Source organism: Scyliorhinus torazame, chromosome 1, assembly GCF_047496885.1.
Source record: "Scyliorhinus torazame isolate Kashiwa2021f chromosome 1, sScyTor2.1, whole genome shotgun sequence".
Taxonomy (NCBI): domain Eukaryota; kingdom Metazoa; phylum Chordata; class Chondrichthyes; order Carcharhiniformes; family Scyliorhinidae; genus Scyliorhinus; species Scyliorhinus torazame.
This window is the reverse complement of record NC_092707.1, coordinates 208,976,547-208,999,394: the sequence shown is the minus strand read 5'-3', so window position 1 is coordinate 208,999,394 and position 22,848 is coordinate 208,976,547. Positions and strand designations below refer to the sequence as shown.

Here is a 22,848-nt window from a genome sequence, read left to right as displayed (position 1 = left end):
CTCTGTCACCCAGGGGTCACCCAGCTTGCTCACTTCAACAAGTCCCGAAACCTACCTTACTCCACTGAGGAGGTCAAGGCCTTGACGAAGGCGTGCCAGATCTGTGCGGAGTGCAAACCGCACTTCTACCGACCAGACAAGGCTCGCCTGGTAAAAGCCTCTGGGCTCTTTGAGCGACTAAGCGTGGACTTCAAAGGGCCCCTCCCGTTTACCACCGCAACATTTATTTCCTCACTGTCAACGACGAATTCTCCCGCTTCCCATTCGCTGTCCCCTGCCCCGATATGACCTCGGCCACCGTAATCAACGCACTGCACAGCACCTTCACCCTGTTTGGTTTCCCCGCTTATATCCACAGTGACCGGGGTACATCGTTCATGAGCGATGAGCTGCATCGGTATCTGCTCAACAAGGGCATCGCCTCGAGCAGAACGACCAGCTATAACCCACGGGGAAACGGGCAGGTGGAGAGGGAGAACGCGACAGTTTGGAAGGCTGTCCTTCTAGCCCAACGGTCAAGAAGTCTCTGAACAATCCGGTGCCATCCAGAGCGGCGCCATTGCCAAAGCCCTCAACCCCGACCCCCTGCACAGATTCTAGCCCACTGGGACCCAAAGCCACCGCCAACCCCCCCTCCTCCCGTCCCGTCCCGTCCCCGGTCCCTGCCTCCAAGACCATAAGACATAGAAGCAGAATTAGGCCACTCGGCCTATCAAGTCTGCTCTACCATTCAATCATGGCTGATATTTCTCTCATCCTCATTCTCCTGCCTTCTCCCCATAACCCCTGATTAATCAAGAACCTATCTATCTCTATCTTAAAGACACTCAGTGATTTGGCCTCCACAGCCTTCTGCGACAATGAGTTCCACAGATTCACCATCCTCTGGCTAAAGAAATTCCTCCACAACTCTATTTAAAGGATCGTCCATTTAGTCTGAGATTGTGTCCTCTGGTTCTAGTTTTTCCTACAAATGGAAACATCCTCTCCACGTCCACTCTATCCAGGCCTTGCAGTATCCTCCAATCCAATTCCTCACCTTTTTGGCATTCGCCGCTCAATAGTAATAAAATACATTTGGGAGGCCCAACCCACCTGCCTTCCGCCCTCTCGGCAGAACTACCTTCCTAACCCTGGCTACCTCCCCTCCCAAATAAACGAGGTGATCATCTTATCCACTTCCTTGAAAAATGCCTTCAGCGAAAAGACTGGAATAAAACAAAAATCGAGACAGCATTTTAATCACCTGCACCCGACCTGCCAGTGACAGAGGGAGACTATCCCACCTTGCCAAAACCGCTTTCACTCTCCCCACCAAGTTAGTAAGATTGAACCTAAGGAGCCCCCCCCCACCCGCCCCCATTTAGTCCCGCGGCACCTGCACCCCCAAATACCTGTAAGTGGGTTGCCACCCTGTGCAATGTCAGCCATCCCACCTCCGCCCCCACCCACTGCCGGGACACCACAAAGTATTCACTTTTTTCCAGGTTTAATTTATACTCTGAAAAGGACCCCTAAGTCTCGAGAAGCTCCATTATATCCCCCATTGACACACTCAGCTCGTATACATATAGTAATAGATCATCCGCATTGTCATGGGAATGTCACTTGAGGAAATGTTTGTCTGCTCAAGTGGCTGCAGTGATGTCAGAGTGTGGGTGGAGCTGAGCTCTGGCTCTGCTTTTTAGTTTCGCTTTGAGGAAAAGCTTGTTTTTTAGTTTTGTTTTCGTGTTGGAGCTGCAGACAGCCAAAGAAGGTGTAATTTTGATCTCTCCGCCATCTAATGACTATATTTAGATCATTTGGTGAATTCAGAGTGATAACTGCTCTCAGTAGAGAATTTAAACCTGATGTGCTTCTGTAAAAAGGTTTTTCTTGTCTTATGGATGTTGAAAGGAAAGTTTAAGGATTACTTATGTTATGGGCGAGGCGTTTTCAGAACCCCAAAATGTATCATGGAGTTCAACCAACCTCCCCCTTTAATGTATTTGTTGCTTTTCCTCGCACACGGCTTGTTCTCTAGGTGTGGGATTACAATTATGGACACGTGGGATTTTAAACACAAAACAATGTTTATTCCATGAACTCAACTTAACATCTTAAATAAACATTGGATCTCTTAACACCCCTTACTTCAAAGATAACTCCAAAAATATTACAACAGTAAACAGTTCCTCAAAATGTTCCTTCAAACTTCCAAGAGACTTAACAACTTTAAACAGAATCACATCAGGTTAAAGGCTTTACTATTATGAGTTTAAATCACCCAAATGATCCAGAGATAGTCTTTCATGGCAGAGATCACAGCAAATCCAGCTCACTGCAAAACACAGACACTCCCCGCTCATGTGCAACTCGCAACACCTCCTTTTTATACCCTACCGGCAATCCTACTTGATGAACTTCTGCCCACTTTTCATCCACTTGCATATGTACAGGTCTCCATTTTCTCATCAAGACATCATTATTACGGTAATAACACTCTGGTATACTCTCAGATTCCTCTTCCGTATATGCTTTCTGATATATCCATTTTATTTCTACATCTTTCTGTTGTAACTCCGGCAATTTTCCTGAACTAAAAATATCCGCCTCATCCTCCACCTGTTCATGTTTTTTTTCAACCATCTGATCAAAAATCATTTCTGATAATTGCACTTCAACTGTTCATGTTCTTTTTCAACCATCTGATCAAAAATTGTTTCTGATAATTGCACTTCAACTTCATCTTCACTCTTTGATTTCTCCTCGTCTTAACCTGTGACTTTGTGACCTTGTTACTACACAATCCGGAAAAATCCCAGGATATTCGTCCTTCAACCCTTCAGTTGTCTGATTTTCCACTGGCTTATCAACCAAAGTAGGCATCACTCCCACCTGCGATCCAGCTATATCATTACCCAAGATAAACTGTATTCCTGGACAAGATAGTTTATCTATTACTCCTACTACCACTTCACCACTCTTCACTGGACTTTCCAACCTTACCTTACATAATGGAGCGCTACTCCTCTCACCCTGAATTCCACATATCACCACCTTTTCTGGCAACGTTCTTCCCAAACTACATAATTCCTCATCTCTTACCATTAAAGATTGACTAGCCCCTGTATCTTTTAAAATTGTGACTTCTTTACCTGCTCCTCCTGATACACATGAGTAAACCTTATCCACACAAGTAAATTCTTTAAATACATCTGGCACATTCTTAACAATTACTTCTTGAACAGGCTGTACAATCGTTTGCACCTCCTTCGCTTTGCTTGGGCTTTCCTATACCACTCTAACAAACCCCACTGTCTTATCCTGTTTTACCACATCAGCCTTCCTAGTGCTTTTCTTCAACCACCAACACTGTGACTTTACATGGCCTTGTTTATTACAATGAAAACATTTGAAACTTTTCATTTCTTTTCCACCCTCCTGGATTTCTTTTTTAATTTGAGGTACACTCTCTTTATTGTCTCCCATCAGATCACCGTTACCACTTGAGTATTTCTCATGTCCCCAGTTTCTCTCCCTCACCGGCTGAAACTGATGTTGGAAACCAATCTTTGATTTATGAACTAATTTATAATCATCTGCCAATTCTGCTGCTAATCTCGCAGTTTTAACCCTCTGTTCTTCCACATGAGTTCTCACTACATCAGGAATCGAATTTTTAAACTCCTCCAAAAGTATAATTTCTCTGAGAGCTTCATACATTTGGTCTATTTTCAAAGCCCTTATCCACCTATCAAAATTACTCTGTTTGAGCCTTTCAAACTCCATGTATGTTTGACCAAATTCTTTCCTTAAATTTCTAAACCTTTGTCTGTAAGCTTCAGGCACTACCTCATATGCACTTAAGATGGATTTCTTCACCTCCTCATACGTTCCAGATACCTCTTCCGGTAGTGATGCAAATACTTCACTAGCCCTACCTACCAGCTTTGTTTGAATCAGTAATACCCACATGTCCTGTGGCCGTTGCATTTGTTTAGCTACCTTCTCAAATGAAATAAAAAAAGCTTCTACCTCTTCTCGTCAAACCTTGGCAATGCTTGGACATATTTGAATATATCCCCACCACGTCTTAGACTGTGACGCTCTGTCTCATTATCCTCATCCATCTCCTCCAACTGTACGTGTCCCTTTGCGTCTGCCAATTTTAACTGATTTTCATGTTTCAGAGCCATTTTCCAAAGTTCAAACTCTCTCTCTTTTTCCCTTTCGTCTCTATCTCTTTCTTTGTTTCTTTCTTCTCTCTCCTTTTCTTTTTCCTCTCTATCTCTTTCTCTTTCTTTTTCCGCTCTCTCTCTTTCGTATTCAAGCCGCTTTAATTCTTTCTCATGTTCCATTTGCTTAATTTGCAACTGAATTTTTGCCATTTCCCATGAGTCAAACTCTATCTCAGGCAACTTTAAATGCTTAACCACCGCCATAATTACCTCATCTTTTCGCATTTTGTCAGGTCATGTTAACTGCAATGTTTTTGCCAGGCTCACCAGTCTGCTTTTCGTCTCTGTCCGTAAAGTACTGCGTGTGACAGTCTCCACCCCCAAAAACTTCTGAGCCTCTGAAAGAGCCATTGTCCACAACACATTCTCCACTGAAACTTTTTTTTTTAATAAATATTTTTATTCTCCTCCTTTTTCACATTTTCTCCCACATTTACACCCATCAACAATAAACAATAATCAGCAAGATATGTCAATCCCCATAATAACAACGATCCCATCCGCCCACCAACCCCCAAACCTCAGCCCACATGTTTACATAAACAAATGACAAAAAGGAATCAGGGATTACCCATAGTCACCCTTAATCTATGATATCTGCCTCCGCTCCCGTTTCTAACCCTGGCTGGTCCGACACCCCGAATATGGCCTCCTGGGGACCCGGGTCCAGTTTCACACGCACCACCTTGGAAATTACCCGAAATACCTCCTTCCAGTACTCCACTAGCTTTGGACAGGACCAAAACATATGAACGTGATTCGCAGGCCCCCCCCCCCACCACCCCGCAACGCTCACACACATCCTCTACTCCTTCAAAAAATCGGCTCATCCTCGTCCTCGTGAGGTGCACTCTATATACCACCTTCAGCTGTATCAGCCCCAACCTCGCACATGAGGTGGAGGCATTCACTCTCCGGAGCACCTCACACCAGACCCCCTCCTCTATAACCTCTCCCAGCTCTTCCTCCCACTTTGCTTTGATCCCTTCCAGTGGTGCCTTATCCTCTTCCAGAATAGCTCCGTACACCGCTGACACTGCCCCCTTCTCCAGTCCCCTTGTCGTCAACACCTCCTCCAGCAATGTGGAGGCCGGTTCCTCTGGGAAGCTCTGTATCTCCTTCCTGGCAAAATCCCGAACCTGCATGTCCCTAAACCCTTCTCCCTGCTCTAGCCCATACTTCGCTTCCAGCTCCCTCAATCCTGCAAACCGGCCCCGAAGAAACAAATCTTTTAGCGTCTTAATCCCCTTCTCTTCCCATTTCCGAAAACTTCCATCCCACCTCCCTGGCTCAAATCTGTGGTTCCCCCGAATCGGCATTTCCCTTGACCCTAAACCCAACCCGAAGTGTTGGCGAAACTGCCTCCAGATTTTCAATGAAGCTATTATTACCGGACTCCCTGAATATTTCCCAGGAGCTATCGGGAGCGGCGCTGTTGCACGTGCCTTCAGCTCCGACCCCCTGCACAAACTCTCCTCCATTCTGACCCACTGAGAATCCACCCCTCTGACCCAGCTCCGCACTTTCTCCACATTCGCCGCCCAGTAGTAGTACAACATGTTCGGGAGACCCAAACCCCCTGCCTGTCTTCCCCTCTGTAGCAGCACCTTTCTCACTCTGGCCACCTTCCCTCCCCATATGAATGAGGTAATCCTTCCCTCAATCTCCCTGAAAAAAGTATTTGGCAGGAAAATTGGGAGGCATTGAAAAAGAAACAGGAATCGCGGCAACACATTCATTTTAACCGCCTGTACCCGACCTGCCAGTGACAGAGGAAGGCCGTCCCACCTTGCCAGATCGGCTTTCACTCTCCCCACCAAACTAGTGATGTTGTACCTACGAAGCCTCCCCCACTCCCGGGCAACCTGCACCCCCAGATACCTAAAATGAGTCCCTGCTCTACGGAATGGCGGCCCCCCCACCCGTGCCCCCACCCCCGTCCGAGACACCACAAAGTACTCACTCTTGTCCAGGTTCAACTTGTACCCCGAGAAAGACCCAAATACCCGCAGTAGCTCCAATATTCCTCCTATCGACGCACTCGGCTCCGACACATACAGCAGCAAGTTGTCGGCATATAAGGACACCCTATGCTCTATCCCCCCCCCGCACTATTCCTTTCCATGCTCCCGAACTTCTCAATGCGATGGCCAACGGTTCAATCGCAAGCGCAAACAGCAGGGGGGACATCGGACATCCCTGTCTTGTCCCACGGTGGAGAGAGAAATATCTCGAACTGATATTATTTGTGCGGACACTCGCCTTCGGTTCCTTATATAATAGCTTTACCCAGTTCACAAACCTTGGTCCAATCCCAAACCGCTCCAGCACTGCCATCAGGTACCCCCATTCTACCCGATCAAACGCCTTCTCGGCGTCCAATGCCACAACTACCTCGGTTTCCTTTCTTTCCGCCGGTGCCATAACAACGTTCAAAACCCTCCTAATGTTCGAAAACAGCTGCCTCCCTTTCACGAACCCCGTCTGATCCTCCCCTATTACCTTCAGAAGGCACTCCTCCAGCCTACCCGCCAGTACCTTCGCCAACACTTTTACGTCCACATTCAGAAGTGATATGGGCCGTTACGACCCACACTCCGTCGGATCCTTATCTTTTTTAAGTAACAGGGAAATCGATGCCTGCCCCAAGGTTTGCAGCAACACCCCCTTCCCTATCGCCTCCTCAAACATCCCCACCATCAGGGGTGCCAACCTATCCTTAAATTTTTTATAATATTCCACCGGAAACCCATCCGGCCCTGCCACCTTCCCCGACTGCATCCTCCCAATCGCATCCTTTATCTCCTGCTCCACTATTGCTCCTTCTAATGTAGCCCTGTCCCCCTCCCCTAGCCTCGGGTACTCCAACCCATCGAGAAATTCCTGCATCTCACGGTCTCCTCCGAGTGGCTCTGACTTGTACAACCTCTCATAAAACTCCTCAAAAACCTTGTTAATCAGCACTGGGGCCACCACCAAGTTCCCTGCCCTATCCTTCACCTGAAGAATTTCCCTTGCCGCTGCCTCCCTCCGGAGCTGACCTGCCTTATCTCCATGTTCATAAACTGCACCCCTTGCTCGTCTCAGTTGGCGCACCGCCTTCCTGGTGGACAGTCGGTCGAAGCTCGCCTGTAGTTCCTTCCTCTTTTCCAGCTTTGCCGGGTCCCCATCCTCTGCATACCTCCGATCTACCTCCAACATCTTATCTATTACCCTCTGCCGCTCCAACCTCTCCTTCTTATCCACCCTAGCCTTAAACAAAATTACCTCACCTCTCACCACCGCCTTTAGAGCCTCCCAGACGACTGCCTTCGACACCTCACCCGTACAATTGAAACCTACATATTCCTTCATCACCTTTTCAGTTTTCTCACAGAATACTTGCTTCCCCAAAAACCCCACATCCAGTTTCCACCCCGGTCTCTGCGTTTCCCCCTTCTCTGGTACCATATCCACCCAAGGTGGAGTGTGATCTGACACTGCAATTGCAGAGTATTCCGACCCCTTGACTCCAGCCAGCAAAGCCTTCCCCACCACAAAAAAGCCGATCCGCGAGTATACCTTATGGACCGCTGAGAAAAACGAATACTCCCGTTCCCTTGGGTGCAGGAACCTCCAAGGGTCCACCCCTCCCATTTCCACCATTAGCCCAGCCAGCGCCTTCGCCCCCCCTGATGGGACCAGCGAGCGCGGCCGTGATCTGTCCAACCTTGGCTCCTGCACCAGGTTCCAGTCCCCCCCCACAATCAGCTCATGCGTGTCTAAGTCGGGATTAGCCCCAACCACCTTCCTCGCGAATCCCACATCGTCCCAATTGGGAACGTATACACTTAACCGTTAAGTGTATACCGTCCCAATGCCCCTCCAATGCCCCTGTCACAATCACATATCTACCCCCCTGATCTGCCACCACCTTCTCCATCTGGAAGCGTACCCTTTTGCTGACCAGCACCGCTACCCCTCGAGCCCTTCCATCAAATCCGGAGTGAAACACTTGGCTAACCCAGCCCTTTTTAAGTCGCACCTGGTCCTTCACCCTCAAGTGAGTCTCCTGCAGCATTGCTACATCGGCTTTCAAACTTTTAAGATGTGCAAGCACCCTTGACCTCTTGACCGGACCTCCTAGCCCTCTCACGTTCCACGTGATTATCCTTACTGGGGGTCTCTCACCCGACCCCACCTTTCTTATCCACCATCACCATACCACCGGGCCCTGCCCCATAAGCCTGACCCGCCCCTGTCCATTGTTAACATCGAACCCCTTCCCCCCCTCCCAAAAACCCCCCCTACAAAAATATCCCCCAACATCCCTCCCTCCACCCCCTCTTGCTCGCCTCGTAGGCCCATTGAAGCCTGCTACCCAGGCTCCAACGTCCGCAGTCCTCCTCTCACCTCACCCCCGTTCACTAACTGACTCTAGTTAGCTAACGCGGGTGGCTCCCCCCCGCCAATGCCTCTCGCCCCCTTCCGCCCAGTCCCAGAGAAACACCAAAACAAACCCAACAATCCAACCCCTACAATTCACTAACATAACATTTAACCGTCGCAACACAGAACGCCATTAACTTGAACTCTGCAACAATGCAAAGAGAAGTAAATTTCAAATTTCAATACAAATCAGTAAAAAGAAAGTTGTAACATTTGTACATTTTCCAGCCGCTCAAACACAGTCCACAGTCTTTCTTCCAGTTCCGCTCTTCACGTCTGTCCCAAGCCTTCTGCCCTCACGAACGCCTCAGCCGCCTCCGCTGTCTCAAAATAAAAGTCTTTGGCTTTATATGTTACTCTCAACTTCGCTGGGTACACCACACCAAATCGCACCCCCTTCCTGTACAAAGCCGCCTTCACTCGCCCAAACGCCGCTCGTCTTTTTGTCAACTCCACCATCCAGTCCTGGTAGATCCGAACCGCAGTACCATCCCACAGCACCTCACGCTTCTGCTTCGCCCAGCTTAATACTTTCTCCTTCATGCAAAACTTATGGAAGCAGATAATTACTGCCCTTGGCGGCTCGTTCACTTTGGGCTTCGGCCTTAATGACCGATGAGCTCGGTCTAGCTCGTACAGGGTGGGGTTCTCACCCTCCCCCATCAGCTCCGCCAACTTCTCAGCGAAGTATTGCGTTGGCCTTGGGTCCTCTGCCCCTTCGGGCAAGCCCAAAATTCTCAAATTGTGCCGCCTTGAGCGGTTTTCCAAGTCTTCCAGCTTTGCTCGGAGCCCTCTGTTAACCTCCACCACCCTCCGCAGCTCGTCTCCCATCGAGGTGACCTGGTCGCTGTGTCGTGTCACGGCCTCCTCCACCTCCTTCATCTTCTCGCCCTGCTCTCTCACCTCGGCCAATGCCTTTGCCACCTCCACCCTGATCGGGCCGATTGCCTCCTCCAACAATGACCTCACCACGACCACCATCTCTTTCCTCAGGATCTCCATGTGCCTCACCAAACGTTTTTCCAGCTCCACCACCATCACCTCGGTCATCTTCTCCACCGTAAGTAGTGCGGTCCCGCCTTGCAGTTCGGCTTCCGCCATCCTGTCAACACTTTTGCTTTTGCTCGTCTTCTCTTTCGGCGGCGAACCCGCGTTTCCTCCTTTCTTTGACGCTGCTTTTCGCATCTTTTAACGGCTTATTGTTTTTTTATCTTCTTTCCTTTCTCCTCTCTCCCCCTTCACCCTCCTGCCCTTCATCAATCTGACATTCTTCTTTTTTGAGAAAAAAAAAACTTTTACCAAACTTCCATGAATCTTCTTTCTTTCTCCTCTACATTCACCTGGGACCAGGCTTCAAACCTTCTTCTTCCTAGGTGGGAGCCATCCGACGTGGAGCAAACTCCCTACATGGCGCTCGGGCCTGCCGCCTCAACCTCTTCGTAGCTCCGCCCCCGCTGCTCCGACCTGCCGGGCCCGGCGCCTCAGCCTCCGCCGCCCGACACCAGGCAGAGAAAAGTACCCCAAACTCATATTGTTTGTGCGCACACTCGCCCTTGATTCCTTATAGAATAGCCTTCCCACTCCGTCAATCTTGGCTCGATCCCAAACCCCTCAAGAACCGCAATCAAAAACCCCCATTCTACTCGCTCAAATGCCTTTTCCGTGTCCAGCGCAACAACCACTTCTGTCTCCTCTCCCTCAGCCGGCATCATGATTACAGTTAGCACCCTTCTAATATTTAAGAATAGCTGCCTCCCTTTCACAAACCAAGTCTGCTCCTTCCCATCACCTTTGGGAGGCACCCCTCCAACCAAACCGCCAGTACCTTTGCTAATATCTTTGCATCCATATCCATATAGCCCTATATGACCCATACTCCGTCGGGTCCTTATCTTCCTTCAACAAGGAGATTGAGGCCTGCCCCAATGTTTGTGGTAGCACCCCCTTCCCTATCGCTTCCTCAACCATCCCAACAATCAGCGGCACCAATTTGTTCTTAAATTTCTTATAATTCTCCACTGGAAACCCATCTGGTCCTGCCAACTTCCTGATTACATCCTCCCAATTGCCTCCTTTACCTCCTGTTCCCCTAACGGCCTCTCCAGTGTGATCCTATCTTCCTCCCCCAACCTCGGGTATTCCAAACCGTCCAGGAACTCCCGCATCCCTTGATTCTAGCCTAATGGCTCCGACCTGTACATATTTTCATAGAACTCCTCAAACACCCTGGGCGGGATTCTCCCATCTGAAGGCACAGTGTTGATGCCGTCGTAAAAACTGGGGAGTTTAACGACAGTATCATCGGACTGCTAAGTGTTGCGATTCTCTGCCCTAGAGGAGGCGAGCATGGCACTGGAGCGACCCACGCTGCTCCAGCTCCTGATACCAGAGTCAAATGGACGCCGCCTGTCTGTGCATGCGCACTGCGACCAGCGCGAATGCGCGCAGGTGTGATAACCTCCTTCTCTGCGCTGGCCCCGATACAACATGGCGTAGGGCTACAGGGGCCGGTGCGGAGCAAAAGTGGCCCCCACCATGAGAGGCTGGCCCGCCAATCGGTAGGCCACGATCGCGGGCCAGGCCACGGTGGAGGCCCCCCCCCCCGGGGTTGGAACCCCCCTCCCTCCTCACCAGGCCGCCCCCGACAGGATGGACGTCGAGGTCCCACCGGGTAAGACCAGATGTGAACGGCGCCGGCGGGACTCGGGCATTTTTGGGCAGCCACTCGGCCCATCCCAGGTGGAGAATCGCCGTGAAGGCCGCGTAGAGTGGCCCCCGACCGGCGCCGCCAATGGCGCCAATTCTCCAATCACCGGAGAATCAGCGGAGCAGCGTCAGGGCGGCATCGCGCGAATCGCGCCCGGTCCAGCGATTCTCCGACCCGGCGTGGGCTGAGAGAATCCCGCCCGCTATTAATCTGGTCCGGGGCCACCACCAATTTCCCCATCCTACCCAGCACCTGGACAATTTCCCACGCCGCCGCCTGTCTCCGAAGTTCTCCCTCATCCGCCTCAGTTGGCACACCACCTTCCCCGTGAATAACCGATTAAAACTAGCCAATAGCTCCCTCCTTCTGTCTAAAAGTGTTGGATCTGCATCCCCTCCATACCTCCTGTCCACTTCCATCATCTCCGCAGGGATCAGTTCTGGGTCCTTTGCTGTTTGTGATTTTCATTAATGACTTGGATGAGCGATTTGAAGGGTGGGTCAGTATATTTGCAGACGATACGAAGATTGGTGGAGTTGTGGATAGTGAGGAGGGCTGTTGTCGGCTGCAAAGGGACATAGATAGGATGCAGAGCTGGGCTGAGAAGTGGCAGGTGGAGTTTAACCCTGAAAAGTGTGAGGTTGTCCATTTTGGAAGGACAAATATGAATGCGGAATACAGGGTTAACGGTAGAGTTCTTGGCAATGTGGAGGAGCAGAGAGATCTTGGGGTCAATGTTCATACATCTTTGAAAGTTGCCACTCAAGTGGATAGAGCTGTGAAGAAGCCCTATGGTGTGCTAGCGTTCATTAACAGAGGGATTGAATTTAAGAGCCGTGAGGTGATGATGCAGCTGTACAAAACCTTGGTAAGGCCACATTTGGAGTACTGTGTACAGTTCTGGTCGCCTCTTTTAGGAAGGATGTGGAAGCTTTGGAAAAGGTGCAAAGGAGATTTACCAGGATGTTGCCTGGAATGGAGAATAGGTCTTACGAGGAAAGGTTGAGGGTGCTAGGCCTTTTCTCATTGGAACGGAGAAGGATGAGGAGCGCCTTGATAGAGGTTTTTAAGATGATCAGGGGAATAGATAGATTAGACAGTCAGAGACTTTTTCTCCGGGTGGAACAAACCATTACAAGGGGACATAAATTTAAGGTGAATGGTGGAAGATATAGGGGGGATGTCAGAGGTAGGTTCTTTACCCAGAGAGTAGTGGGGGCATGGAATGCACTGCCTGTGGAAGTAGTTGAGTCGGAAACATTAGGGACCTTCAAGCAGCTATTGGATAGGTACATGGATTACGGTAAAATGATATAGTGTAGATTTATTTGTTCTTAAGGGCAGCACGGTAGCATTGTGGATAGCACAATTGCTTCACAGCTCCAGGGTCCCAGGTTCGATTCCAACTGTCACTGTCTGTGCGGAGTCTGCACATCCTCCCCGTGTCTGCGCGGGTTTCCTCCGGGTGCTCCGGTTTCCTCCCACAGTCCAAAGATGTGCAGGTTAGGTGGATTGGCCATGATAAATTGCCCTTAGTGTCCAAAATTGCCCTTAGTGTTGGGTGGAGGTATTGACTTTGGGTAGGGTGCTCTTTCCAAGAGCCGGAGCAGACTCAATGGGCCGAATGGCCTCCTTCTGCCCTGTAAATTTAATGATAATCTATGATTAATCTAGGACAAAGGTTCGGCACAACATCATGGGTCGAAGGGCCTGTTCTGTGCTGTATTTTTCTATGTTCTATCTCATCTACCAGCCTTTGACGCTCCTCCCTTTCCTCTTTATCCGCCTTTGCCTTAAACTATATCATCTCCCCCCTCACCACCGCCTTCAGGACCTCCCATACCATCGCCTACGATATTTCCCCCCTGCAGTTAAAACCCATGTACTCCTCAATTACCCTCCCGATCATCTCACAAAAACTTCAGTCCCCCAGCAACCCCATGTCCAATCTTCACACTGGTCTCTGCATTATCCCCTTCTCCAATGCGGCGCATGATCTGAAATTGCTATTGCTGAATACTCTGATCCCCTAATGCCAGCCAATAGCGTCTTCCCTACTGCAAAAAGTCTTTCCTCGAATAAATCTTGTGTAACCGAGGAGACAAACGAATACTCTCGCTCCCTCAGGTACAAGAACCTCCACGGGTCACCCCTCCCATTTCCATCATAAGCTTAGTCAACGCCTTACCCCCTGCCGACTGGGCAAGTGAGCACGGCTGTGACCTGTCCAGCCTAGGCTCCTGCACCAAGTTCCAGTCCCCACCCACTGTTATAGCTCGTGTGAGTCCAAGAGCCTCAACTGATCCTTCACCCTCAGATGAATCTCCTGTAACATAACCACATCAGGCTTTAAATTTTTCATATGCACAAACACCCTTGACCTCTCACCGCCTCCCCAACCCCCTCATGTTCCATGTAACTAACCTGACCGGGGGGCTCTCCCCCCCACCCCCCTGCCCAATCCTCCGCCCCCACCCCTCCTATCCACCATCATCATAACTCCGGGCCTGTCCACTGGGCCTGGCCCGCCCCGTCCCACTGTTGCCATCAAACCGCCCCTTCCCAGAATCCCCCATTCACATCCTCTCAAAAACACCTCACCCAGTATTGATCCCCTCCCCGCCCCTTTCTCCCAACCTCCTGAAGCCCATCGAAACCTGTTCACCAGGCTCCAATTTCCGCAGCCCCTCCCCATCACACCTCTGTTCACTAGCTGACTTAAGGTTGCTGGCATGTTGCTCCTGCCCAAGCACCACTCCCCTCCCTCTGCCCGGTCCCAGGAAAACAACAACAAGAAAATGCATATTTTCTTCAAACAGATAGATCCAGTGCAAACATACAAACCCGAGAAAAACCATCATTACAAAAAATAAATAAATAAAACCCCCACTCATACCTTATCCACTGATCGGCGGCCGACTGCAGCCTCCCTGGGGAGGCTGGAGAATCGAAGGAGGTCAGTGGATCTTGCGCAGGTAGGTCGAAAGTATGTTTATGACCTACTTCCCCAAGCATCATTCGGTCCTGCCCATTTGGGGCGGAGTTCCGACACTGACATCTCGCAGGACTTCGGAGAATCTCGGGAGGTGTGGAGCCTGTCAGGAGGCTCGCTGCAAGCCTCTCCCAGCATTCTTCGGCCGCGTTGCGCTCAAGCGAGAGCACAACGCAGCCAGAGAATCGCGCCCTTAGTCTCAGGAACGGAGAATCCCGATCCATATCTCACATGGGAGAAAGCTGATGTTGAGGTTCCAACTGAATGGCTGATGGCACTAAGGTAAGTGGTAAAGGGGCTTCAAATGATAAAATCATCCCATCAGAAATCAGGAGAGGTTCAAGGGGATTCAATGACAGCTCACCACCAATCTAACAATATATAAACTTACCATTGGCAGAACTGCTGAGCTGTTTGACGTCAATTCTGGTACAAACATTGACACTTGAGTGGAGTCAGCTGGAAGTCATGAACAATATCCCAGTACTTTTGCATAGAAAAGGCTTACTTACCTGAAGTGCATCATCCCATTTTTCTCTGTTCTCTGCTTCAAGCATGTAGCTGATGATCTGAAAGAACTTCTGGGTGAATAAAAAAAGATGGAAATTGTGTAATTCCTTCCCTTTCCTCCATTCATTTTGCAAATTATTTTATAATTTGGTCATTCACAGAACATTTGGAATGTAATGTAAAACAAAGATCTGCAATTCTTACAGGTCTAAAAGTATTTCCACTACTCGATAGCTAATCCCCAGGGTAATAGCTGGCAAGTGAGCTAGCTATGTGGTGATAAATTCACCATGCAGCTCAAATAATTTCATAATTTCTGAGTAAAGTTGCAATTTGTTATTGATGTTAGGAGAGGTTAAGATTTGCCTGATCCTACTTACTTGCTTGAGGTTATTGTCTTGTCTGGGTGCCATTTTATCTTCAGTCATATTCAAGTCAGCCAAGAATCCCACTACAGGCAGGAGGGTACCTATTTTACAGTCAAAAGTGATTTTCATGTTGTTATGGGGGCAGCTTGCACTTTGTGTCCATAACAGCTGGGCCAGACCAGGAGGTATTGGCTGGCCAAAAGAGGCAATGGTAAACGTTTAAATTGACAAGGGGTCCTTACATATGCAGCCGTAAGCTCCAACCTTTCCTCTCCTTCAGTTGCTGAAGCATTTTTCCGGCATTGAGGTCTGAAGGCTTCCGTGCCTAATTTCCTTATATCTCCAACAGTCCTGATATCAATCCTGGATTTAAAGTGGCCAGGCCTCATGTTCAGCCCCCATGGTGTTCGGCAAACTTTGTGCACACCTTTATTAAATAGTAGGGCAAGAGGCTCAATATTGTAATCTAAAGGAATGGTTTGTGAATTGAGGAAATGTTGGAAAATTATATTTAGGGCATCAGCAATTTTCTCACCTGGATCCAGACAAGGAGACTCACAGCAGGGAGAAAGTGAAAGGGTCAAGAGAGCTGGCGGTGAGATAGGGCTCGACATCAACAGCATAACAATTATAAAAAACAATTTTGTTGGAGAAAACGTAAATACTGCAACCCAGACACACAAAAATGCTATACATGAGGACAATGCCAGCACCTAATTTTTAATTATGTATTCAGGACTAAGCAGTTTTCTTGATTGACCCTCATGCCAATTAACTCAGTAACCATCCCTTCATCACCAGGGGATTGTGGTTGCAGTTTGTACAATCCACAGGATGCACTGCAGCAACCCCCCTACAACAGCACATCCCTCCACCACCAAGGAGCACAAAGAGTAGCAATGTCATGGAGCATCCAAATCACAGACCACCCTGACTTTGACTTAGATTGCTACTTCTTTAATGTTGCTGAGTCCAAATCCTAGAATTCTTCACATATGATATTCAACACAGGAAAAGGCCATACTGTTCAGCCACTTCATGGTAGCGTTTACACTCTAACTTGAGCCTCATCCCAACTTTCCTCATTCATAACTATTCAAAACTTTCTAATATCTTTTCCCTCATATACTGATCTGAGGTTATCTGAATGCATCCAAACTATTTGCTTCAACCAATCACTGTAGTGGTGAGTTCAACATTCTCACCACTCTCTGGGAAAGAAAGATTATTCTGAATTTGATTTCTAGATGACAATCTTAGGTGACAAGCTTATATAGATGATCTCTAGTTTTGGTCTCCCCCACGTGTGGAAATATTCTTTGTATCTCCATTCTATCAAAATCTTTCAAACTTATCAAAAAGGAGCTTTGTCTAATCCCATTGATACTTTCAAACTATCATGTTATTACACCCTTTCCCTATTGCTGATGTTGGACTAATTGGTCTGCAGTTCCTTGTTTTCTCCCACTCTCCTTTTTTAAAAAAGCGGGGTACGATTGCCACCCTCCAATCTCTCGCGACTGTTCCAGAATCTGTAGAACTTTGGAAGATGACAACCGATACATCCACGATTTCCATGGCCACCTTGTATAGTAGATTCACAGGCCCTGGGGATTTATCAGCTTTCAGTCTCATTAATTTCTCCAGCACGAGTTTTTAAAAAAATACTAATACCCTTCAGTTCCTCCTTCTGTGGTTCCTAAGCATATCTGTGAAGTTATTTGTGTCTTCCTCTCAGAAGACAGAACTAAAGTAGATGTTTAATTGCATCTAAGGTGTTGTGAAGCAGCAGTGCTAACCACTGTGCTACCATGCCACCCATAATTGCATAATCTTACAGATCTCCATTAGGTCTTTAAATGATAAAGCAAAAAAGACCCAACAACTAATAGGTAGCCACCCTGGATTTCTGGTGTTATTCCTGTAAATCTTTTTTCCACCCTCTACAGTGCCTCTTAAGTGCCTGTGCCTTCCCACTGTATTTTTATCCCAGAGTCAGGATGAGATGTAGTCAGGGCTGCGGCCACCCAAGGGAGAGGAGGCAGGAACAGGGCTAGAAACTGTATCGAGAGTGGAGGTGGAACTATCCGATCCCCCTGAAGACCTGTTTATGGGGACCAGTGCTGAACGGCGCTCGCCCAAGGTCTCCGAGGCGAAGGGGTTGAATCCCAAAGCTCCAGGTACCTCGGGAATCTGCAGATTAGAGTGAGGCTAGCTGCCTCACTCTAATATGCAGATTTGCCAAAACCTGATTCCGCCCATTGTGGGTGGGCGTGATTTACATTGCAACATCTTGTAAGATCGTGTTGAATCTCGCAAGGTGTGAGCTGGGTAAATCCCGTGGGCTGCTATTCGGGCGCAGCGTGGCCATTGGATCACATCCATTAACTTTGTTTTTCTCTCTTCACTGCTGCTGCCTGACCTACTGAACAGTTCTGGAACATTCTGATTTTTTTAGACTTTTTCTTCAGAGGGTATCTCTTGTCGTTCAGAATCCATTGTGCAGTTGGGGGTGTGATGGAAGAGTTGAGGAAGCCTTAACTCACAACGTAGCAGCTCCATGGAAAGCATGCACAGGCAGGCAGGAGGTTTTTTGATAGTTGCACACCAGCTGCTCATTTATTGAATGGTACACCTTCCTGTTGACAAATATCCTCTTCCCAATTCACGTCTCAACGAATGCAGCTTCATAGGCCCATAGGGAAACTGGGTTTGCATCTATAGTCATATTCACCCTGGTCCAGAGTCTCCTGGATTGCTCCCATGTGATCATTAAGCCACCCACAGGGAGAGTAGACTGTTTCATCAACTGGAAGGTGTACCATTCAATAAATGAGCAGCTGGTGTGCAACTATAAAAAAACCTCCTGCCTGCCTGTGATTTGCAGCACCAATCAGCAGCAAACCCCTGAAGGGAACCTGAGGCAAAGATGCTGAGGGCCAAGATGGCCTTAAGTGCAACTGACAGGGTACGGCAATGGATGGATCTAAGGACCAAGACGCTGTTCAGTAGAGGATGGAGGCCACCATCTCCTGGAAAGGTGAAGTCTCCTTCTTGCGGGCGTTTTGACATCTCCAGCAGGATAAACTTGAGCTTGAATGCAATACACATATTGCTCTGGGTATTCTCTGCTCCCTTTCCTCCTCAGTGTTAGCTGTTGAGGTTGTCACTCTGTTGCCTGGAAACCCTTCTTTGTGGCACTCGTGGTGGCTGCTGCTGTGCCTGAAAGACCTGCAGGGGTAAGGGTCCTATACCTCTGTCCAGAGCTGGACTTCTACTTGGGGTATAGATTCGTGAATCCTGGTTGAAAGAACTGTTTTCCATTAGTGGGAGATTTGTGCCCAGACTGGATGTTCAGGCACCACGGCGCTGCCTCCTCCTCCACCCTGGTGCAGATTCTGAGCCTTTCCTAAGGATTTTTCCATCAAGACAATGCAGAATTATCTTCATTTTGAAAGTTTAAAAGAAATTCTGAACTTGCAAGCTTTGTTCACAACCTCTCACATGGGTTGTGAGCTCACATGGTTCATACAATCTTCCAAATCCCACCTGATCTTTGAAACTCTCAATAGTTCTGAAGCTGCAATATACCGAGTGGAAGTCCTGAGTTCTGTTGGCATGCTTGTCAGGTTGTGATCTGACTCGTTTCCCATGCCAGTCAAAATAGCAGACAGCTGAAATGACAGCTGAAATGAGCATGTGTCAGGATAGGGTATGGCCCAGGTCAAGAGAGGAAAATCCAGTTGTATATAATTTTAAAATGTGGCAACCAGAATTGTGTGCAGTCCTTCAGATATGGTCTAACCAAGTTGATACAAGTTTAGCATAACTTCACTTTTCAATTCTATCCCTGGAAAAATAAACCTTGAGCTTGGTTTACTTTTTAAAAAAATTTAGAGTAGCCAATTATTTTTTCCAATTAAGGGGCAATTTTAGCGTGGCCAATCCACCGAACTTGCACATTTTTTTTTTGGGTTGTGGGGGTGAAACCCACGCAGACACAGGGAGAATGTGCAAACTCCAACCCAGGGCTGGAATTCGAACCCGGGTCCTCAGCGGCGGAGGCAGCAATGCTAACCATCGTGCTGCCCCTTTGTTTACTTTTTTTAATGGCCCTGTTAACCTATTGGTTTTCTTTTAGTTATTTGTGTCTTTATTCTCCCAGATCGCTTTGTTCCTCAACTACATTTATATTCTTATTCTCTAAGTATTTTGCAATCCCCTTATTTATCTTGCTAAAATGTTCGCCCTCACATTTATCTATGTTGAAACCTATTTGCCAATTGTATGCCCATTCTGCAAGTTTGTTAATATCTTCTTGCAATTTGAGTGCTATAGTGAGAGTTTGGTGACTGAGGGAGTTAGGTGAGGACGGAGTAAGGTGTTCCTTTCATTGCATTTCCTACATTTCCTCAAAGAGCGTGAAGGGAGCCGGGAGTTTACACAGACTGCAGCTGACTGGGAGCAAAGTCGGAGGGCGGAGTTCCAGTTGGTCCACAGGGCAGCTATATTCTGTAAGGTAATAGGGGATGGAGGCTAGGGCAGTTGCATGCTCCTCCTGTAGGATGTGGGTGGTGAGGGATACCACTGGTGTCCCCGCTGACTATACCCGCGGGAAGTGCACCCAAGCCCAGCTCCTCAAAGACCGTGTTAGGGAAATGGAGCTGGAGCTGGATGAACTTCGGATCATCCGGGAGGCAGAGGGGGTAATAGACAAGAGTTACAGGGAGGTAATCACACCCAAGGTACAGGACTAGAGTAGCTGGGTTACAGTCAGGGGAAAGAAAACGAACGGGCAAACAGTGCAGGGATCCCCCGTGGCCGTTCCCCTTCAAGTATACCGTTTTGGATGCTGTTGGGGGGGATGGCCTACCGGGGGAAGGTCCTAGTGGCCAGGTCTCTGGCACTGAGTCTGGCTCTGGGGCTCAGAAGGGAAGGGGGGAAAATAGAAAAGCAATAGTGATAGCAATAGCAATAGCAGCACGGTAGCATTGTGGATAGCACAATTGCTTCACAGCTCCAGGGTCCCAGGTTCGATTCCCCGCTGGGTCACTGTCTGTGCGGAGTCTGCACATCCTCCCCGTGTGTGCGTGGGTTTCCTCCGGGTGCTCCGAATGGCCTCCTTCTGCACTGTAAATTCTATGATAATCTATGATGAGACTCAATGGTTAGGGGAATAGATTGGAGATTCTGTGGTCGCGAGCGAGACTCCCGGAAGGTATGTTGCCTCCCGGGTGCCAGGGCCAGGGATGTCTCGGATCGTGTCTTCAGGATCCTTAAGGGGGAGGGGGAGCAGCCAGAAGTCATGGTGCACATTGGTACCAACGACGTAGGTAGGAAAAGGGGTGTGGTGTAATAAACGCATTTAGGGAGTTAGGCTGGAAGTTAAAAGCCAGGACAGACAGAGTTGTCATCTCTGGTTTGTTGCCGGTGCCACGTGATAGCGAGGCTAGGAATAGGGAGAGAGTGCAGTTGAACACATGGCTGCAGGAATGCTGTAGGAGGGAGGGATTCAGGTATTTGGGTAATTAGAGAGGATTCTGGGGAAGGTGGGACCTGTACAAGCAGGACGGCTTGCATTGGAACCAGAGGGGCACCAATATCCTGGGAGGGAGGTTCTCCAGTACTCTTCGGGAGGATTTAAACAAATTTGGCAGGGGAATGGGAACCGGATTTGTAGTCCAGCAACTAAGGTAGCCGACGTTCAGGACGTCAAAGCGTGTAGTGAGGCAGTGGGGAAGGTAACACTGACAAAGGAGCGTACTTGCAGGCACGGAGATGGGTTGAAGTGTGTATACCTCAACGCAAGAAGCATCAGGAATAAGGTGGGTGAGCATGGATCGGTACTTGGGACTACGATGTGGTGGCCATCACGGGAACTTGGATAGAAGAGGGGCAGAATTGGTTGTTGGAGGTTCCTGGTATTAGATGTTTCAAGAAGATTAGGGAGGGTGGTAAAAGAGGTGGTGGGGGGGGGGGGGTTGCATTGTTAATTGGAGAGAGTATAACAGCTGCAGAAAGGCAGTTCGAGGAGGACCTGCCTACTGAGGTCGTATGGGTTGAAGTCAGAAATAGGAAAGGAGCAGTCACCTTGTTTGGAGTTTTCTATAGGCCCCCCAATAGCAGCAGAGATGTGGCAGAACAGATTGGGAAACAGATTCTGGAAAGGTGCAGAAGTCACAAGGTAGTAGTCATGGGTGACTTCAACTTCCCAAACATTGAGTGGAAACTCTTTAGATCAAATAGTTTGGATGGGGTGGTGTTTGTGCAGTGTGTCCAGTTTTCTAACACAGTATGTAGATTGTCCGACCAGAGGGGAGGCCATATTGGATTTGGTACTTGGTAATGAACCAGGGCAAGTGATAGATTTGTTAGTGGGGGAGCATTTAAGAGATAGTGACCACAATTTTGTGACTTTCACTTTAGTAATGGAGAGGGATAGGGGCGTGCAACAGGGCAAGATTTACAATTGGGGGAAGGGTACATTCGATGCTGTCAGACAAGAACTGAAGTGCATAAGTTGGGAACATAGGCTGTCAGGGAAGGACACAATTGAAATGTGGAACTTGTTCAAGGAATAGGTACTACGTGTCCTTGATATGTATGTCCCTGTCAGGCAGGGAAGAGATGGTCGAGTGAGGGAACAATGGTTGACACGAGAGTTTGAATGTCTTGTTAAGAGGAAGAAGGAGACTTATGTAAGGCTGAGGAAACAAGGTTCAGACAGAGCGCTGGAGGGATAAAAGATAGCCAGGAGGGAACTGAAGAAAGGGATTAGGAGAGCTAAGAGAGGGCATGAACATTCTTTGGCGGGTAGGAAGGAAAGCCCCAAGGCCTTTTACATATATTTGAGAAATATGAGAATGACTAGAGCGAGGGTAGGTCCGATCAAGAACAGTCGCGGGAGATTGTGTATTGAGTCTGAAGAGATAGGAGAGGTCTTGAACGAGTACTTTTCTTCAGTATTTACGAATGAGAGGGGCCATATTGTTGGAGAGGACAGTGTGAAACAGACTGGTAAGCTCGAGGAGATACTTGTTAGGAAGGAAGGGTGTTGCGCATTTTGAAAAACTTGAGGATAGACAAGTCCCCCGGGCCTGACGGGATATATCCAAGGATTCTATGGGAAGCAAGAGATGAAATTGCAGAGCAGTTGGCAATTATCTTTTCGTCCTCACTGTGGTACCAGGGGTGGTACCAGGAGATTGGAGAGTGGCGAATGTCATGCCCCTGTTCAAAAAAGGGAATAGGGATAACCCTGGGAATGACAGGCCAGTTAGTCTTACTTCGGTGATAGGCAAAGTAATGGAAAGGGTACTGAGGGATAGGATTTCTGAGCATCTGGAAAGACACTGCTTGATTAGGGATAGTCAGCACGGATTTGTGAGGGGTAGGTCTTGCCTCACAAGTCTTATTGAATTCTTTGAGGAGGTGACCAAGCACGTGAATGAAGGTAAAGCGGTGGATGTAGTGTACATGGATTTTAGTAAGGCATTTGATAAGGTTCCCCATGGTAGGCTTGTGCAGAAAGTAAGGAGTCATGGGATAGTGGGAAATTTGGCCAGTTGTATAACGAACTGGCTAACCGATAGAAGTCAGAGAGTGGAGGTGGATGGCAAATAT

At 48.4% G+C, this 22,848-nt stretch overlaps 1 protein-coding gene across 8 annotated transcripts in view; it reads right to left on the bottom strand.

Annotated features, from left to right (window-relative positions):
* The window catches only part of LOC140418616 (adhesion G protein-coupled receptor B2-like), a 1,340,408-nt gene that overhangs the window by 707,035 nt on the left and 610,525 nt on the right, over positions 1-22,848 (bottom strand). For all 8 annotated transcript variants that reach the window (XM_072502156.1, XM_072502149.1, XM_072502159.1 and 5 more), the window contains one exon: positions 14,860-14,928. In XM_072502156.1, the coding sequence (XP_072358257.1) occupies positions 14,860-14,928 (69 nt within the window). The remainder of the gene's footprint in view (positions 1-14,859; positions 14,929-22,848) is intronic.